General features: G+C 38.1%; 1 protein-coding gene across 4 annotated transcripts in view; it reads left to right on the forward strand.

The window, feature by feature from the left end:
• Window positions 1-20,567, forward strand: part of LOC146481982 (1-phosphatidylinositol 3-phosphate 5-kinase-like) — a 99,148-nt gene that overhangs the window by 19,820 nt on the left and 58,761 nt on the right. For 3 of the 4 annotated variants that reach the window (XR_014864377.1, XR_014864378.1, XM_085108060.1), the window contains exons 18-32: window positions 592-770; window positions 1,329-1,442; window positions 2,846-2,957; window positions 4,363-4,568; window positions 5,175-5,283; window positions 6,222-7,190; window positions 7,695-7,869; window positions 11,499-11,555; window positions 12,931-12,987; window positions 13,511-13,555; window positions 15,598-15,688; window positions 16,420-16,515; window positions 17,225-17,308; window positions 17,969-18,078; window positions 19,154-19,405. Coding sequence is in view for 2 of the 4 variants with exons in the window: in XM_085108060.1 (XP_084964186.1) it covers window positions 592-770; window positions 1,329-1,442; window positions 2,846-2,957; window positions 4,363-4,568; window positions 5,175-5,283; window positions 6,222-7,190; window positions 7,695-7,869; window positions 11,499-11,555; window positions 12,931-12,987; window positions 13,511-13,555; window positions 15,598-15,688; window positions 16,420-16,515; window positions 17,225-17,308; window positions 17,969-18,078; window positions 19,154-19,405 (2,656 nt within the window). In the remaining 2 variants the exon portion in view is untranslated. The remainder of the gene's footprint in view (window positions 1-591; window positions 771-1,328; window positions 1,443-2,845; window positions 2,958-4,362; window positions 4,569-5,174; window positions 5,284-6,221; window positions 7,191-7,694; window positions 7,870-11,498; window positions 11,556-12,930; window positions 12,988-13,510; window positions 13,556-15,597; window positions 15,689-16,419; window positions 16,516-17,224; window positions 17,309-17,968; window positions 18,079-19,153; window positions 19,406-20,567) is intronic. The other variant, XM_085108061.1, reaches the window with a different exon arrangement.

Here is a 20,567-nt window from a genome sequence, read left to right on the forward strand (position 1 = left end):
CATGTTTAGTTAAACCATGTATGCTCAACAAATCAGTGACAGAAGTTTTAACTGGAAGAATGAATAATACCTAGGGTTTAAATAAGCTCCAGTTTATGCCTCCGTTGTGATAAATTTGAAGTTGAAAGTAAGCAACTTCTATGAAAAAAATAATTTTAAACCGTGTTTAAGTAAACAACTTTTAATTTTTTTTAGCTTTGGTGTAAAGGGCTCATAAGTCAGGCATCTTATATTTCCTGCCACTGAAAAGGTTGCTGCCAGCTGAATGTAGAAAGTAGAAGAGTTTAGTATTTGAATTTTAACAAAGATATGAATAACAAGTTAAATAGAAGTTACCAGTTTTAACAGTATTAAGGATATCACATGTTTTAGACATTCAATGATCTTTGGCTAGAAAACATTCAGATGAATAATGTCTCACTTCTCTTGATGGCACACACTGTAAATGTTACCCTCTTTTGTGAGACATTATGATAACATTGTGAAGTTATATTTTGCTTCATTGACTGAGAAAGGATGTGAATAATATTCCTAAGAAATGTAAATTGTACCCCTATCCCCTTAGTAATAGCAAAGATGTATTGTTTTTAGGTGACTCCGATTGTACCCCTCTCCCCTGAGGCATGGGCATTGTCATTTGCTAAGTATCTGGAGCTGAGGTTCTATGCTGGAAGTTACAAGCGTCGAGCAAGTGTTGAGCCATGTGGACACTCCTTGCACAAGGATCATTACCAGTACTTTGCCTATACCAACATGGTGGCTTCTTTCAAGTTAGTTTCAGGAACCCTTAAAATTTTTTTTTTTTTTTTTTATTCTCTTGTCTAGTTTCTTCACAGCGTTATAATTGTATGTATGGATTAGTGTTTTCATTCAGAGCTAATGTACCTTTGATTTCGCTATTTCATATTAATGGGTTTTTTTTAACAGGGCTCTACTTAAACTACCCTATGCTTAATAGACTACCCTGTATAAATACTTTTAAATTTGATATGTGGTTATCATACATGGAAGTTTTGCCTCTATTAGTCTTTTAGTTAAAGGAGACCTGCCACGGCTTTGATTTTTAGCATGATTTTGAAACACTTCAGCTCAGGGAACATTAAGATTTTCAAGGAAACTAAATTCACAAATTCAGGTTGTAAGGAATTATGAACTTTTTTGAGTGAAGGGGTATAGTCTTTGGAGAGCTCCGTAATGTATGAGGATGAACCGTGTGCTGTTTCCTTCAGTGCATGCTTTATAGACATAAGATCCTTAAGAATAAAGTTCTGTGTTAGCTTTAAACATTTTTAAAATATCATTCACATTTTCTTAAATGTCTTTTTCAGGTATCGTCCTATCAAACTGTTTGAAATAGCCATCCCTCCTCCCACGATCTCAATCAAGGAGAAGACAAGGGATGCTAACTTTTGGATCGACGACATACATGCCATGGCAACAAGGTAAAACTTGATCCATTCCTGCAAGTTGGAATTTAGTTATGCTTGTCCTCTCTCATGTGGGTTACTTGTTAGCATAAGGGACTTTCAGTCTGACGGTTGGTGCTTTGAGCCTGGTGCTGTCCTCTCCTGTTGTTTTCTTGCACATGGTTCAATTCCTATTTGATCATTTCTCTTCCTTCCCGGAAACACCACTGATGATTTGCTCATGTTTTCTTACTTGTCATTCTATTCCCCACTCCCAAACATACAGAGAAACACAATTTCCACCCCCCCCCCCCCCCCAGGACTCTTGATAATAACTTACCTCTAACACAGATTTAAGCTTGGATAGATGCTTTCTTTCCAACATATTTCTTACAAATTCAAGAGATTTCCCATCTGAACTCATATACATGATATGATGCCATTGTATCACCCCATAAGTGTTTGTGTGAACATTGATGTCAACATTACTGCTCCCTGAAGGGCATACTTTTCCTGATGGTGAAGTGGATGGGGAACAGTAACAGCAAGAATTGAACCATGCGTTAGGCAAGCAACCTCAGTGCCCCTCTCCACCAAGGTGTTTTAGTTGGTACCAGACCAAGCAAAATTATTTAGTTGGCTATCTTTCCTAGCATTTTGGATTCTTGCTTACTGAGAGATTCAACTGTACAGCTGTATTTACTTAACATAATTTCACGCTTGTAGCAAAGAGTTCAAGATAAAAAATGGGGTAGTGACTAACTACTGTGTGCTCCAAATTGAAAACAAAGTGGTTATCAGAATCAACTGAAGTTCTAGCCATTCACCAAATCGCACACCAAGGCAACACTTGTTTCCTGGTCTGACTAAGAGACAACCTCCTGCTCACCATTGATGATGATGAAGTGGATAGATTTGGACACTGGTTGTATCATTATCACGAAGCACAAAGTATTACAAATACCCTGGATGGCATTATGGTCCACTGCACTGCAGTGTTACCATAACTTATAATATTCACCCACAAAGATAACTGCTTGCAGGAATGTATTCTTCAATATTATCTTAAAATTATTGGAGAAAAAATTGTTTCTTGATCCTGTCATATTACATCAACAAAAAGGTTTTGTTTTCAGGATCAAAAATTTATGTTCAAGCACAAGCTTTCGATTCCATCACGGAATCTTTGTCAAGTGGTGTTGGACGTTTTTGTCACATGATCAAGTTGATAAAAAAATCACGTAACAAAACCTCCCAGTAGATTGCCGGGAGCTCATGTCCAACGTCGCCGTCGCAATTCAATTTAGGAGAGCTAATGATTGGGCTAAAAAGAAAGAAATTCAGAAGAAAATGGTTACTTTAGGAGGTGCGTGATGATGGGTATTTAAAGACCAGATGCAGTATTATTGAAATCACCATTTGTGTATGTTTGTTTGTAGAGGGGACACTGTGTTTGCTGCATTCTATGACCGTCTGGAATCCTTGAGAGATTTCTTTACCACTCAACCTGATCGCCAAGCCAGGATGCAGCAGTTTTTTGTGGCACTCAGTGTAAGTGCTTTCAATTGTTGAAGTTGCCTTTGAGTTTCATAAATTTCAAGATGCTGCCTGAACCAATTGAAGGACTGGAAGTATTACAATAACTATTATATTATATGTCAAATTTAAGGGTATCTTTTGTTTCACCCACAAGTGCATGAATTTTTGTATGTAACCTTTAACATAATCAAAGCACATTGCTCTTTGTTTTATTTTCATTTTGTTTGTTGTTGTTGTTGTTGTTTTAGCTCCAGAGCATCTCAATATTTTGGCTCATTTTTGTAAAAAATTAAGCATAAACCAGCAGAAAAAACACTGATCAATGTTCTGACTGAATTGATGGTCATGTGCAAAATTTGAGGCACTTTTAAGCAAAACAAAAAATCAGCCTAACATTTGACATAAGGTTATGCTCTCAGCCCTTCCATTTAGGTACATGTAGCCTTTTTTGTTTAGCTCTTGTCTACTAAACATGTTCTGGACTTTGTGGGTGGGTGGAAAAGTCCTGCATGTGGTCCATTGGTCAGTAAAAGTGAAGTCAACAGACCTTGCAGAAACCTGAGAGCATGGCAAGGCACAATTCATTTTTCAGAATCAGGGATTATACTTTGGGGACCAAAATAAGTATTAACAAAAGTACCTGCAATCCTGGACAAAACTGTTAAGAAACTTTTAGTCGAACTCCAAATTCGACCGCTACAATGATACATCAACAACTCACCCCTGCCCCACTCCTCCCCCTCATTAATGTTGGTCCGCCACTGGAAAAAAAGGCTGTGTCATCGTCCAGCCTTCCTGAAAGCAACATCGAGTGTGGGGGGTGGTGGGGGGAGGGTTACTACTCTCCGGATAGTGTTTTGCTTAAGGGAGATTGAAATATATGTGCAAAATTCATAATTATTTTTCTTGGCATGTTTTATCCATGTTTCTGGCGTCTAGCCTGGTCCGAGTTGTTAAAGAGTGGATAATTTTAACCGGTGGATGAATTGCTATACAGCGGATAAAATGTACTCCAATTTATTAATACATTCTGTCCACTGGATTAAGTTATCCACCCTTTGAACAACTGGGGCTCAGAACTACAAGGGGTGAGGCTCTGGTTAAGTTAGGGTTAGGTGAATTTTCTCTGAAGATGTTTCAAAATGTGGGACATGTGTGACTTGCATCCTAACAACCCTGATATGCTTTTTATCCCTTTAAATGCCAGTATCAACATAGATATTCTCCTTACTGCTCTCATATATTTCTTATAGTACAAGTTGGGAGAATTTTTTTAAACATCAAGACCTTTCATCTTTGGTGATCATTTTCTTTATTCTCATTACTTGCATGTTTGACTAAGAGGTGATATTTTGAGGAGAAATTAGATGCTGATCACTTTATAATAATTATTTTTTTAATGATTTAAATTTTTCAGGATGAGCACAATCGATTCTTGGAACAGGTTGATATTGTGGAAAAGAAAGCACAGAGTCTTCAAACCTCTTGCAATCCGCTGGCTGTGGAAGGCTCGTGTGAACACCTTACACCTGAAGACAGACAGGCCTTGGAATATGTCATAGCAAACAGCTTGAATAGTCTCAAGAAAACACTGTGTGAAGCTGTTGATGGTTGGAACAACAGGTGATAATAATTCTACAGTACTTACTAGTTTGCTCTCATGCAGCTTTAACTTAATTTTTATCCTTTGCTTCCACCTTTTCCCCAGGGGTGGAGGGTACTCTAAAACTGTTGGGGTGGAGGTGTACCACTAGGACTCTGAAACCCTTACCTTAAACCAGACCAAGTTCAGCTGCATTTTGCAACCCTATACTCGATTAAAGACCAAAATCCCTACCCTATCCCAGACTATTTTCCAGAAATTTTGTCACTATCACAGTCCAGCCAAAACAAAATCTTCTGCGTGTACAGCAACAACTAAAACATTTTTTAACTGTCAATATTCCTGGGAAACCTCATCTAGACTAAATTCTTCAAGTAATACTAAATCAATTTCCTGGAAAGAATGATATCCTATTTTAGACCAAAACTCTCCGATTTCTATACCATATTCAGACTAAACTGCTTGAAGACCAAAACTCTCTGATTTCTATACCATATCCCAGACTAAACTGCTTGAAAACTATACCCTTCACAGTGGCACATTCCCATATAGCTTTTTTATGGGAGTAACCTTTTGCAATGTATATTTTGCTTTTATTTTCTCATTAAGTTTTTATTTCTTTTAAGCCTGCAAGAATATGTCCAAGCAGAAAAGAAGAAAAACAGCAAAACAGCTTCCACCAAAGAGGGAAAGGCTCTCTCATCATCTGCACAGATAGATGGAAAATCAACAGAGGTACTTGTTCTTCATAGAATCATGTCCTCTGTACCAAATTCTAAGACATCTTTATTGATCCCTTTTATTGAGACATAATTTCAAGAACAGCAAAACCAGTAGATGGTGGTGTTCAATAAATACTTTTTTATTCTGAAATTCATTTCCTTAATTGGGGTGCAGCTCATCTATAAGAAAATCTAAGAATGGTTCCTTAAATTCTAGTGCATGGAGTAGGAGTCCATTCCAGTTTTCTTTCTTCCAATCACCTGCCTGGCTATTAATTAATAAGATTTTTTTTACAGTGACCTATTCAAATGTGTTGCTTTTTAAAATTCCTTTAAAAACTGTGATAATTTATCGTAAAGAAGTACCAAAACAGTTGGTCACTTTTGTGAATTACAGTGCAACGAACTCAACCGGGGCCACCCAACTTTGGTCAGCTAATCACAGGTCACATTAACAGCAAAGGAGTCTGGCTTTGGTAGTTTGTAAACCAATTAAAAACGAGAAAATTTCTTTAAATTTCAGTGTCGGTTTTTTTCGGTGGCCCCGGTTGAGGTCGTTGCTCTGTAAATGGTTGCCATGGTGATCATGGGACAGTAGTTATCTGAACTCTGTTTCTTCATATTTTTGCCTGTGTGTCTATGTTTGTTTGTGTACTCGACCTCAGCACATAAAATATCTTTTCAGTTAGCTGGCTGCCTGGCATTTTTAACTGTAAGGTCACTTCATGTATCCAATACCCTTATTATTTGTGTATTACATAGTAAATGCCTTTTGTAAACTATGGGGTTAATAAAGTTTGTTGTTGTTATTGTTGAGGTGTTTTAATGACAATCAAAGGGAAATATGATCCAGTTCTTTGTTGTGCTTGTGCAAATGGGCATAGTCTATTTTTGTGTTTTGGGGAAATTATGTCTTACAGCTTCTCAGAACCCTTTATTGTTTTCTTATAGCAACTTGCGAAGTCCACTGATGTAATGGCAAACCAAGGGGTGGACACAAACTTCCTTGCTGTAAACCAAAGCCCCTCAATCACTCCCTGGGGATCAAGATCAGCATCTCCCTACCCCTCCCTAGACGCAAATGAATCGGCAGAGGAGGCATTAACTGGGGCAGATTTGGAAGTGTTACATGTCACCACTGGTTTTCGACCTATTCCTAGTGTACAAGCAAACATTGGTACCCCTGGGGACTCTCCCACAGAAGGAATTTTGCCAGTTGGAGGAGTGGTGAAGGGCCACTCTTTTCCTGGTGAGAAGAGTGAGGCTTTAGTGCGGGTGAAACTTCAAAAAGATTACGCAGCAAGCCAGGAGAGTGGGTCATTTAACGCCTTTGTTGTTATTGAGCCAAACAATGAAAAACTCTCAGACCCTAAATATGAAGCTGGAAGAGCAAGGGAGGCTTCTGGGGTCAACATGACTGGTGCAAAGGAACCTTCTGGGGTAAAGATAACTGGTGGAGGGGAACCTTCTGGAGTACAGATGGATGCTGCCAAGGAACCTTCTGGACTAAGGGGGGAACCTGTCGGAGGGAACAAGGAACAAATTAAAACTGCATCTATTGCAGACAACAGAGAAAGCAAGACCTCCTCTTGGTACATCATCGAAGGGGCAAATCAGGATTCTGGAAACGAAGAAAGTGCTGAAGGTAAACGGAGAACAAGCCAAGGACAGTCTTCTATCTCAGCAGAAATGGAGTCTGAATGGTCAGAGAAGGCTGACCTTACTGGTGTGGCTAAAACAAAATCCTTTGCACCTGGGCATCGTAGAGTTGCCTCTTCTCCTCCTAGCATTATAGTCTCTTCATTTGAGAACAGACCACTTTCAGGTGGGGGAAACACTTGTGGGGTGGCTTATCTTGACAGAAGCAGGAGCGACTCTGATTTAAGTACCCATGCCAAACAGACTCTTGACGACTCACATGTAAGTAAAGACGTTTTATCTTCTCTGATTGAAGTCATGGTAATAGCAATAAAGGCAATCAGGGAAAAAGGGGTTTGGCTTGAGTTAGGGAGACCTTAGAGTTAGTTGACTGGGGTTCAAGTTACTTGGTAAAATCCTGAATATAAGCACGTCCCTTTCCACATATAAGAACCACCTTCCCCACACCAAAAATAAGCTTCCATATATAAGCCCAAGCACCTTAATGGATTGCTGTTTCAAGCTGTTAGCTTAGTGTTTCAAGTGGTTTTTATTCATAAACTAAACCACTTTACAAATGGAAATTTCGCTCCAAAGATAAACCCTCTTGAAAATAGCCGCCTAAAAGAGATTTTTGAGTGGATGTAGGCCCAGGGCTTATTATAACAATTTATGGTCTTGTGATTCTCCTTTAATATAGAATAAGCTTTTAACATAAGACGTAAGATATGTATGTTTATTGATTGATTGATCGATCGATTGATTGATTGATTGATTTGTTGCCAGATGTCAACCGAAAGTAACTTCGAAAGTGTAGATGAGGACGAGATTGATTCAAGCAACCAGCTTGTCAGAGAAAACATGGCAGATACTAATGATCCTAATGGTTCAAACGGAGAAGGCACTTTCGAGGATGGATTCAGAAAATTGAATACTTTGCCATCATCTTTATACAAGAAGAGTAAGTGAACTTTTAACTCATATGTAAATAAATAAACAAACAGTTTTTCCATAGTTTGTCTTCCCTGTGGATGCAGGTCTTTGAAGGGTACAATTCTGCTGTCTACATGGATGTTTTCCTTAAAGATTTCATTGTGGATACCATCTTAAAGGGTTTGCATTTTCAGTGTGTATTTGAGTGTATGGAACTTGAGAGACACAGAGAAGTTTGTTTTGAAAGAAAAATGGGTCCGTGTGGATTGGTAACCCTGCCGGTTATTTGCAAGACCAGGGTTACCAGACTTACCTGGAATACCAGGGTTAACCAGACTTTTTGCACATAGTGTTTTAGCCTGGAAGCTTCAGTGGAGGCTGATTGACATGACCTCCTGTCAAATGTTGATCGTATTAAAAGGTCCTTAGAAATTATTAACATCAAATTATGGTAGCCTATGGAAAAACGGAATGCGGCATAATTTAGAAGGCAAAATAATTAAGAAACAAAAGTATTCACCAAAAACCGATTAAACATTGAGATAACGTTGACTTCTTCTTTGTCAAATTGTGTTAGCTGTGTCATTTCAGCCACCTTGCATCTGAAATGGTCATATTAACCCTTTAAACCCTAATATCAAAGAACAAATTCTCCTAACTTGTCCTCATACTTTTCTTATAAAAGTACTGTGGCGAAGTTATTAAAATATCAAGAAAATTTACCTTGGGTGATGATATCCTTAATTCACATGACCTCAGGGGTTGAATAAGCATTGATATTGTAAGGAGAAATTTGATGCTGATCAACAAAATCACACTTGGGACCCCGAAAGGTGGTAATTGGTCACAGTGCAAAGTACTTAGTCATGTTACGGGTTTTAAGGCTGGATTCTACTGTATCGCATTCGAGGAAGGGTACACATACTTTGGATCACTTTACTAAGTGACCACTCCCGGAGCAGGTAGTAGGGACCTTCATATCAGAGTACGAGAACGCGATTGAGTACGAGTACGACTTTCAAATAAAACAAGATAAGTGTAACAACCGGTTACCTAAACCACACAAACTAGATCTGAAAAGTCCTACTCGTACTCAATCACGTACTCGTAGTCAAATCTGCAGATCCCTAGTATTTTACTAACAAAACTGGAATTTGATAGTTTCAAAGTTATTTGTATGTCATGTCATTTCATGTCATTTCATCACGTCTCGTCTCACCTTACCTACCCTCACTTCAGCTCATCTTTATTAACCTTCAGAGAGTATAAATGGCACTATTTAAAAGAATGCTATTGGTACCAATACCACTCCAGTAATGCTAAAATACTACTAACTTATGATCAATAGTGGTGCTAATATCTGACTGCTAGTCTGCATGTGTTTTTCATATTAACCTCCTTTAAATAGCAACATCTGTGGTTGCTAGGAGAGCTCAGTGGCTAGAAACAACATTAAAGTTTATGTAAGAATTTTGTACAGTCGAACCTCCACTAACGGCCACCTCTCTAAAACGGCCACTTTTTTTTGTCCCGGCGGACAGTCCATAAATTAGCTCTTGTTTAAACCTCTCTACAACGGCCACCTCTCTACAACGGAAACGGCCGCTAAAGTGCGTCCCCAACTGCCAAAATAACCTCTCGACAACGGCCAGTACAGTACTTTTTTGCAAAAACCTTTTTTTATAAACTGATGGAAAACTGATGCAGTAATCGACATTTGTCTCTGGAACATTATGTTTCTGTATCCATTTTAATGATATATAGCAATAATATAGCGAATGTTGCGAACCTTGCTCGTTTCGACTTGTTAACATTTTGATTCAAAACATTATTTACGTTTTGTTGTGTATGTTTTCTATATATATTATTTAAGATTGGATTGCCATTATAGGCTACAGTTAGCATGAACTTGGCACAATAAACATGTTGTACGTCCCGAAAAAAAAGTGTCATATTACATCCCTAACGACCACTTTCTTCTGTCCCCACGGTGGCCGTTGTGGAGAGGTTCAACTGTATTTAGATCTACTGTCCATGGGTTCTGCTGGGTTGCAAACCTCGGAGAGGAAATTTGGGTCGCAGAGAACAAAGAAAAATCTTTGACCTTGGCTAGATTTGAACTCACAACTTGCGTATCAGATCACCGTTGCTCTAACCAACGGAGCTATGAGCTCAGCTGGGAGCAGGTCGCGTGCATTTGTGTATTTAAGTCTTGGCAGTGGGTTAGGGCATCAGTTTTTCAGTCTGAAGATCAGTGGTTTAAGTTCTGGTCCATTTACCATCTCGTTTCCTTGGAGACTTTTCTCCACATTGTCTTCCTCGGCCATTTGTATGTAAATCCAGTGAACCATCAGGGAATCCTTACAAACTGTTGGGGGTCGGGTGGGTAACACCCAGAGGAGTTGTAGGCTACCGTAGCTGGTTTACCCAGTTGCCTTTGCAGTCTCTCTGGATCTTTGTCTCTGGACTCAGTTGGGTTGCCTGTGGCCTTAGTGTGGTTTTACGTTTTACTGACTTCCCATGGTGCCACAGATGTCTAACTGCCACTATGCCAGCTTCCAGAAGGTGGATCTGTGGTGTTATGTTAAATTCACGTATTCGTTAGAAAAGTGATGTGCTTGAATTACAAAGATGACTGTCGATGAGTGGAAGTTTTCTGTCTTCGTCTTCTATGATGTGAAGTCTAGAAATAATGGCACAAACCATCGATAAATTAAAAATCTAACAAGGTGATTGGGTAACAATTAAGCCTTGTTTTAATCCAAATGATGAAAGCGATCTTTTTAATCAGCCTAATTGTTCCAATCTCTCTGATTCATTTTCAACAATTTAATAATCTTTCCTGCGAAATATTGAGTTCGTGCTACAAAGGAATATGCGCCTTCTTTTAATCCAAATGATGAAAGTGATCTTCGTCTAATCAACTTAATTGTTACAATCTCGCTGATTCAGTTTCAAACAATTAACAACGTTTCTCTGAACTGCTTTGTTCGTGCTACAGATTTGCGCCTTCTTTCTATCCAAGTAAAGAAAATGATCTTTCTTTAATCAACCTAATCATCTCAATCTCGGTGATTCAGTTTCAACAATCCATAACGTTCCTCTGAAATGTTTCATTCGTTTTGCGCCTTCTCAGTTTTAATCCAAATAATGAAAGTGATCTTTTTTAATCAGCCTAATCATTTCAATCTCGCTGATTCAGTTTCTACAATTTAAAAGCGTTCCTCTGAAATGCTGCCTTCGTGCTACAGATTTGCTCCTTTGGATTAAAAATGATCTTTTTTTAATCAGCCTAATCATTTCAATCTCGCTGATTCAGTTTCAACAATTTAATAGCGTTCCTCTGAAATGCTGCCTTCGTGCTACAGATTTGCTCCTTTGGATTAAAAATGATCTTTTTTTTAATCAGCCTAATCATTTCAATCTCGCTGATTCAGTTTCAACAATTTAATAGCGTTCCTCTGAAATGCTGCCTTCGTGCTACAGATTTGCGCCTTTGGATTAAAAATGATCTTTTTTTAATCAGCTCAATCGTTGCAATCTCGCTGATTCAGTTTCAGCAGTTTAAAACTGTTCCTCTAAAATCCTGCGTTCGTGCTGCAGTCGTTCAATTAACAAACCCTGCTGATAAATGTTTTTTGCGACTTTGCGTTAAAGGTCTATTTAGGACACACTCCGTAGATGCACCACAGAAGCGGCGTACGGAGAAGAAGGGTAGGACTGGGGCGAGTTTATTCATCTCCAGTCTCGATTTCATTATCTTACTTTACTCAGCAGTCAAGATCAAATTTACCTTGAAGACTGTCTTCTGATGAAATGTCATACGTTCCCGCTAATTTATGACTATGTGGGTAAAGCTGATCTTTGCAAGGACTATTGGAATCCAAAAAATAATATTTTTGAGGCAATAGGCGGTATTCGTATTCTCCTCATTGAACTGGAAATGTTCAGGGAGGAAATGTTTAGATTTTCATTTATTTTCATTTATTTCATTTATCCATAGATTTAAACCTTTTAATATTTGCCGACAAATTGGGATGTAAGTGATTTCCACCAGAAGTAAATTTTTGCTTTGATTGACAGCATATTGCTGTTTTCTTAAACGTTCATTTTTGCTTGGAGGGGACACTATCAAGAATTACAACTAAAAACGATTTGGCCGATTTCAGTCAAATTTGGCCAGATGCAAAAAAAAATGTATAATCAACACAAACGCGTCGGGAATTCGATGATTCTAAAAATTCTTTCCTTGAAAGCCATTTTTGTGGATAATCCCGCTTTTCTTTTTGGATTCCAAGAGCCCTTGCTCAGTTCTGCTTTTTCAACATAGCCATGAACTGCGCAAAGATACCTTTGTATTAGTAGGCACTGTCCTGGGTCGCGCAGAACGCATGCGCACTAACAACAAATTAAGGCACCATCCTATTGGCTGTTAAAGTGCTGATTCTGATCAAAGCCATTTTTAGGCTTTGTTTGCAACTGTTGAAATTACTAACGTCATTGTAACAGTCCTTCACTTGTCTTCAGAATGTTGCAGTCACTCACCATATATAATTGTCATGACTTTCAACACATTCTAGTTTTCAGTATCTAAATAAAATTTGGTCCGTACACTTACAAATTTTATATAACCGGAAAAAAATGGTTTGCCAATCTTTAGTTTTATAGAGTCCTTTCTGACAAAGTTCAGTGAAATTTGATTGGCTTAGCGGCCATGGTATATGAGCCATTTTACCATGCCCAAGAAATAGTGACCATTAAATTGTCTTCTCGTTTGTTCTTGCAAAGCGAAGTCAGTAAGATCTAGCAACATTACTTGATTGTTTTTAATAAAACAATTATTCCACTCACGCTTGTTGATATGAGATGATTATAGCCAACTCGGCGCTACCCTATTTGACCATATATTCCAGCCGAATAAGCATGAAGAAAATAACCTCTATATTTCTCGTTTTCGGTAAACTAAGGAAAGGTATCTGCAACCGTCTTCTTATGCCGGATTTTATAGTAATCGTTATATGTGTTCTTATTCCGGATTTCAGCCAATCAAACATCCCCTTAGATATGACTCTTACCTTTTATTTTGAAGGTGTGCCTCGGTCCCATTCCTGGGCGGTCAATCAGTGGCAAACAACAGCGAAAAAGGGTGAGACTGGAACCAGTTTACAAAACAGTTAAATGATGAATGGTTATTCAACACATCAGTTGTAACATTGCCCAGTTATGGTCGTGGTGCACTGAATATTCATCGTCCGTAGTCAACAGATATCCTGCGATATACGTAATTTCGTGTGTCGAAAAGAAAAATGGCAAAATAAAGATCGTCTCCAGCTCATCTTTGCTGCAATAAAATTGTGCTTTGTTATCAATGCGTTGAATAATAAAACATTTCTTACGGCTTCGTCGGCTAACTATCAGGCGATATTCTGAGCGATTTCGCAGGATAATTGTTAATTGTCCCGTTAACACCAATGACACAAATAGCGGATCCTTTTTTTATAATTTACTCTTGGTTTCTTCCAATAGTTTACAAATGATCTCTGAGAATTTTCCTCGCTCTAAGTACGGGTATTTTGGGGGGTGAAATGCTAGTCAACTGAATTGTACTGTCCATTGTAAAAAGAATTGTTTTCAAATTTTCTGATTATCAATTTTTTGATTGTTAACAGCTCTTGCTTCAGATGGAGATGCAGATGCGATACCGCTAGGAGATGGTAAGCCTCTGACCAACACCGGTGTAACTTTGTAACTAAAGTAAACTATGTACAACGGGAATTAGTTTGCCTTCAGTTTCACGATTCCTGCAATAGACATTTCTCCAAAATGGCGACCAAAAATTCAAATAAGTTAAAATTAAAAACTTATACCAGCACTAGAAAGAGCACTTTTACTTAGTAACCCTGCAAAGTTTCAGCATATCAGATGTAATATCAGCTGAGAAAATGTAAGTTGAAAAATGAAAAATGTACAGACGTTTGTATGACTGGGGGTATGACGTATACCCCCAGTCATACAAACGTCTGTAAATTTGTCAAATTTCATGTTACATTTCCTAAGCTGATATAACACCTAATATGCTGAAACTTTGCAAGGTTACTAAAGTAAAGGTGCTCTTTCCAGTGCTGGTATCAGTTTTTCATTCAGTTCAATTTTAACTCATTCAAATCTGTTGCCGCCATTTTGGAGAAGGGTCTATTGTCCATTTGTTCATAGATGTACTCCATGCAGGCTTTTGATGCCTTACAAGATTAGCCTTCAAGAGGGGAGGGGGTGGGTGGCGTGGGAGAGGGAGGGGAGGGAGGGAGACTACCTGCATGGATTTTTATGACGGTTCAATAAGTTGCTGGTTATTCAGTTTCAGGGTAGCCATAGTCGTGGTTATGGCTGTGATTTTCTGGGGAAAATGTTGTAGAGGTTTACGAATGTGCTTTCTAAGGGCCTCACAAACGAGACAAATTGTCATCGACGAGAATTTTCACTTGACATTTATTAGTGTCGGGAAATGCGTTTCCACACACGGCAAGTTTAGTTGTCAATCCCGTTCGAGCCTGATTTTTTTTTTTTTTTTTTTTTTCAGGCTATCTTTTTTGCAACTACACCTTTTGCCCTTCATTATCAGGAAATAAATTTTCATCAGCGCGAAAACATTGGTCAATAAAATTAATGTATAATCAGTTTAACTAGGAAATGAAACATTTCAATTTGTGGCAGTCATTAAGGAGTTTTGCATTGAAAAGAAGATTCATTAAGGCCAATTAGAATAGCGTTTTATCGAAAACAACATTCTTTAGAGCAAAAGAAGATTCATTAACCTAGGGTTAACGTTCCATTGCGCGAATAAAATTTCAACTACAAAAGATTTTTAGTTACGTGGTTTCTGACTAATTTCCCAATGGATTTATATGGATGCTTAAATTTAAAAACGATGCTGTACATGTGCACACTGGTTTCGCAGTAATGGAGCACATGCAGAGTACGTCGAAACCGTATCCCAATTGAGCATCGTGAAAGGATAATTAGGGCGTTTGAAGACTCACGCGAGAAGAGGAGAAACGTGAACGCGATAATTGCCAGAAACTGTGCAGCATGGTTTAGGTTTATGCAGACTTACATATACCACGATGTTTGAATGGGAAGTTGATTGAAGGATAGAGCTAAGACTTGCTTGATTGTTACGCTGACTGTATCTCTGTTGTAACAGTAATGAATTTTTTCCTCGTTAAAAAACATGAAGAAGCGTCTAATGTTTGTTCATTCTCTTAAAAGTTTGTTATTTCCATTAAATTTAACTGATATTCGCATTAATGAACGTTCTTCTCTATGTAAAACGCCTTATTGACGACACCGAAAATTAAAACGTTTGTCTGTTTTCATACAATGATTACACATTCGCTTTAATGATTTAATTTCTAACACTAATGAAAATGTATTTCCTGATAATGAAGGGCAAAAGGTGTACTTCAGTTGAGTAAATAACTGCGAGGGTCTTTCTTCTATTTTCAAAAAAAAAAAGTTATCGATAATAGTTTGCCCGGTCTGTGTATACCCTAAAACTTAGGTAAAATAAATCAAGATCAATGCAAGAGACACTAGTACTTTGTTTTCAAGCGTCTTCGTCGCTCTTTGGAGGGAGCTCTCGCTCCAGTCCCCGATGTTTCAAGGGTTATTGAGTAATGTGGATGACAAACTGACCTTTAATTATATCATAACGAATTTCACTGGAACTAAAACCTGTTTTCTTTCTTTCTTTTTACAGGATCAACTGGTTCAACCAGACGTGGGAAAGTGAAGCGCATTGTCTCATCATTCATGTCCTCCCCTGCTTTTCAACCAGTTGCTTCAACGTTGTAAGTAGATTTTCTGAGAGAATGTTTCAATCTGCATCCAAAGCAATAAAATATCTCTAAAATCCAGTGGCCTGATGTGATTTGCACCACAGACCCTGCCACCTTTTTGTCAAGTAGGTAAACACGAGAGAGTGGCGCTCAGTATCACGGCCTCACCATTTGGGGCGACCTTCACCGTTTGCAACGTCTTACATGGTTGGTCGAGAGGACAAAAGGACGAACAACAGAACAATGTTCCCAGCCCTAAAAAAATAATGCAGCTGCAGGTTATCAGGGTCCAGTGAAAATAGAGCTTTTGAAGGGTGTAGGTCTACTACACCATTATCGACTCCATCATTATCAAGGCCACTTCATTTAAGCCTGCACAAAATCTCCCGCCAATCATTTTCTTATTTGAAAACCCTGTTTACTTATCTACTGGATTAATGTTTGGTTCTATCAACTGAGTTGAGACGTCATTTTGTCCACCGTAAAGAGATTCGAGAGCTGACGTTTCGAGCGCTAGCCCTACGTCAGAGCGAGCGAGGGTTCGCTTTGGAAACGTGAGCACTCGAATCTCTTCACAGTGGCCAATTTGCCTTTAGTTATCAACTCTGTTGATAAACCAAACATTCGTTGCTACTCTCCCAGCGACGCAGCACCATAGTTTCTTTAGAAACTAAACCTCTTATCTACTAAGAAAAATAGTTGACAAAGTCATTTTGTAGTTATCATAATTATTTTCTTTTCAGTCCAAGTCATGAACACCACTTACTCCCCCCTGGGGAGAAAGTATTGGTAGTTGTGAGTGAGAAGGAGACAAGCTCCATCATTGCCTACACTCTGAGGTAAACATGAGCATATGCTCTTCATTTGATGTGGTGATGTTTGTCACTTCTTCATCAATTTTCATGTTCAACTTTCTGTCATGCAACATTATCCACTTCAGGGACTGGTTGTTCGAAAGGTGATTAACGATAATTTGGGAATAAATGTTAACCAAGGATTTTGTTTTTCTTGTTTGAAAGCACTTTTATGTAATGTTTAAAACACGAGCAGTAGTATTTTATCGGAATTTAAACCCTCGAGGCGCAGCCGAGTGGTTTTTGACCCGATAAAACACGTGCTGCGAGGTTTTTGAATGGCTTCAAAAACATTCCTGGAAAAGCGTGTGTCAAGAGAGTTCATAACAATGATGCTTTTGTGAACGTTGGAAATTAGCATACGAGAAAGACATTAAACACCGCATACGAATAAGGAGGAGGTTTTATCGGATATAATAAAGACACTGCACGTGATGTTTTATCAACCATTTGATAGGTCAATGGGGTTATGAATTATTTATGAAGCTATGTTTTTGCAGCTATGATTTGGGAGTCATCAAAGTCAATTTGTAGGTCGAAAAGAGTTCACAGGCATTTTGCATATTGAAATGTGACTTCAAATCCCAGGTTAACTTTAAAATCTCGTTTGAACAACTCTGCCAAGAAGTTCTTATCAACGGAGTTTTTCATCTTACACTTTCATGAAAATGTTTTTCTTTTTTCTCTGTGCTAGCACTACTGAATACAACGAGCGCCTGCACGAGATTCAGCGGACTCTGTCAGACATCAAGAATGAAGCAAGTCAGCTGGCTAAGAGGTATGAGTAAGTCTAAGGGTGGGCTGAAATCAATAGCAAATATGTAATACCATCAAGTATCACACTCCTGCCTGATTTAAGACTGGACATTGAATCATATTGAACGAACGATCGAACGAGCAGATGAACGAGCGAGCGAATGAGCGAACGAACCAACGAACGAGCAAACGAACGAACGAGCGAACGAACCAATGAACGAGTAAACGAACGAACGAATTAACGATCGAAAAAATGAAAGAGCGATTGAGCCAGCGAACGAATGACTGAGCGACTGAGCAAATAAACGAACGAACGCATGAATACTTTTTTTGATTATTATTAAAGTGTCAAACTGACAAAACAGTATAAAACCGAGACTTGCCCAAGTCGTCTTCTTATCCGCCGAAAGATTGAGCGACGATCCCCTCGTTTTCCGCCTGACTGAACTCCTACAAAAATGGACTTTGAGAAAGTGTAAGTTTGGTGTGATATCGGACATGTAAATTTTCAACAATACTGTCTTCTTCATAACGACGTTGAGCAAATTGAAAACTTCATATATATCGTGGCCTTACTTGTAATTTAAACTTGAGATGTAATCGAGTTTGAGTGAGAAGAGTTTCCCGCAGATATGTTACAAAACCACAGTCAAAACAAGCGCTCTACTTGCTTTCTTTTCAGCGAATTTGGAAAATCTGTAGACTTGCCTATGATAGGACAGGCGCAATTGGACATTTCTCATTATTCAGACAAGTACATCAGAGTTAATTCTGCTTCAGACTCGAGTGAAGGTAAGAGTATAGCAGTATCTAGCTTGGATTAACAGGAATGAGCAGGTTAAACGGGTGTAACAGGCAGAAACAAGGTAAACAGGTTTCAAGCTAAGGGGTGCCAAATGTGCAAAAATTATTATTACAACTATATCCAAATTATTTGAAAATGATTAAATCAATTGCATTTATTTCATAAAATTCGTTTATCTTTTACTTTCATTGGTGCCAAATGTGCCAAAATTATTTATTACAATTATATACAAATTATTCGAAAATTATTAAATCAATTGCATTTATTTCATAAAATTCGTGTATCTTTTACTTTCATTGTTCAAACAATGTCCGCCTTGTTATCTATTTGTTTTAAATAATTTGAAATTTCGTTTTCGTTATTTAAAATTATTGTCCTCTTCTTTCACTTATTTTTTTTATATAATCGACTTTCCAATTTCGAATTATTTGAAACAGTACACTTCAAAAAATTTCCTTATTTCATAAAATACTTCAGTACCTGTTAAATTTCTTTCAAACCATGACTTGTAAATAGAGTCATGATTTCAAACAATGTTAATCCACGTTATGAGTGGTATGATATCAATTGACGATTTCAAACAATGTATTATTTGATATATAATGGTAATTGAACTGAGTGGAGTGCAATTTGGTCTGAAATCATACGCGTGATTTCAAAATCGAACGAGCGCGCAGCGCGAGTTTGATTTGAAATGACAAGTATGATTTCAGACCAAAATTGAACGACACAAAGTTCAATTACCACTTTATTACACCTATTTTGAAATCACAGAGTATCATTGTCAATATGAGTATTCTATTTTTGCTACTTCATTTCCATTTTGATGGGCTAAAGAAAGGATGCGATTTAGAGCAAAAAATGATGCAATTTGGGAATAAATCGCACTGTTGAGAGCCAATCAGATTGCAAGGATTACCAGTGATTTCAAAATGGGTGTAATAAAATGACTTAAGGAAAGACTTCAATTTTTAACCATGCCTGGCTACAAACCAAATATTTTCAACCCTGTGACATTTTTATTCATTTATATTTTTGTTTTCAAATTGGCCGGCCATTCAGGTTACGTCCATCTCGATATAGTTGATCCCGAGGCGGGTCTCGGGACGGGACAGGATGGAGAGCCAATCATCGAGCAATCTTCAGATAAACTCGAGTTCATGAACCACAGCGTGGAACTGAAGACAGAGCCTGAAGACTATAGTAAAATTGACAAGGTTAAGTACAGTAAGATGAAACATACTGCTGGGAAAGACGATAACAAGAGGACGGAAAATAGCTCAGCTCAGAACGGGCAAGTGCAAGATGATATCGGTGAGTAACGCTGTCAGGGAATCAGGGAATGCACTGTTTAAGAATTGGTTCATGCTTAGCGTGCGTATATCGAGTTGTGGATGCACGCGGGAAGTTTGGAGAGCACGAGAGAAGCGTAAGACGCCGAGAGCAACTCTAGCTTCTTGAGTGCTCTCTAAACTTTCCAAGTGCATCCATAACTCGATATACGCACAGCTAAAAGCATGAACCAATTCTTTTATAACATAGTGAAAATAAAGTAAATGATTCCTGGAAAACAGGTTTTGTTCCCGATTAATTACAAAATTCTCTGTACAAAAAAAAAAGGCGAAAATGGTCTCTCATATTGGTTTAATGTTAACATTTCATTAAGCTTCAAGATCTTATAAATATACATTTTTTATGGTGTTGTCTCTCTGTAAAAGTTTTTTAATAGACCTTTTTCATAAATGGCGGCCAATTTATTATTCTTTTCAATATATGTTAATTAGCCCTACTAACCTCATTTCAGAGTAAAAATTCTTTTGAATTTTGAACATGCTGACGAGGCTAGTAGGGCTAATTTTCATGAAAACAAAAGAATAATTTATCGGCCGCCATTTATGAAAAAGGTCTATAACACAGCGCGCGCATGCTTCCTCCATCTTACTTGCACACGTCATCGGATGGACGCACGGCCGTGCGTATGTTGAGAAATGTACCATGATGACACCAATAGGAATTAGATTAGGATGCACGCGCGCTATGTTATAAAATGCGGTGCTTAGTTTTGAGTGTGCGAATGGCTTCTTAAAGTGTGACCATTCAAATAAAAGCTACTGAGTAGAACTTTCCTGTGGTGCTGTTAATTATACTGTACAAAGTGGTTCTATTTTTGAGCCTAAAGTGTGACCATTCAAATGAGAGCTACTGAGCAGTACTTTCTCCTGTGGTGCTGTTGATTATACTGTACAAGGTGGTTCTAACTTTTGAGTCTCTGGATGGAATCCTAAAGTGTGACCATTCAAATGAAAGCTACTGAGCAGCAGTACTTTTATTGTGGTGCTGTTTATTGTGCTGTACAAGTGGTTCTAACTTTTGAGTCTGTGGATGAAATACTAGAGTGTGACCATTCAAATGAAAGCTACTGAGCAGTACTTTCCTGTGGTGCTGTTTATTATGGTGCACAATATGGTTCGTTTGT

The sequence above is a fragment of the Pavona decussata genome, unplaced genomic scaffold (assembly GCF_977016875.1).
Source record: "Pavona decussata unplaced genomic scaffold, jaPavDecu1.1 SCAFFOLD_48, whole genome shotgun sequence".
Lineage (NCBI taxonomy): Eukaryota > Metazoa > Cnidaria > Anthozoa > Scleractinia > Agariciidae > Pavona > Pavona decussata.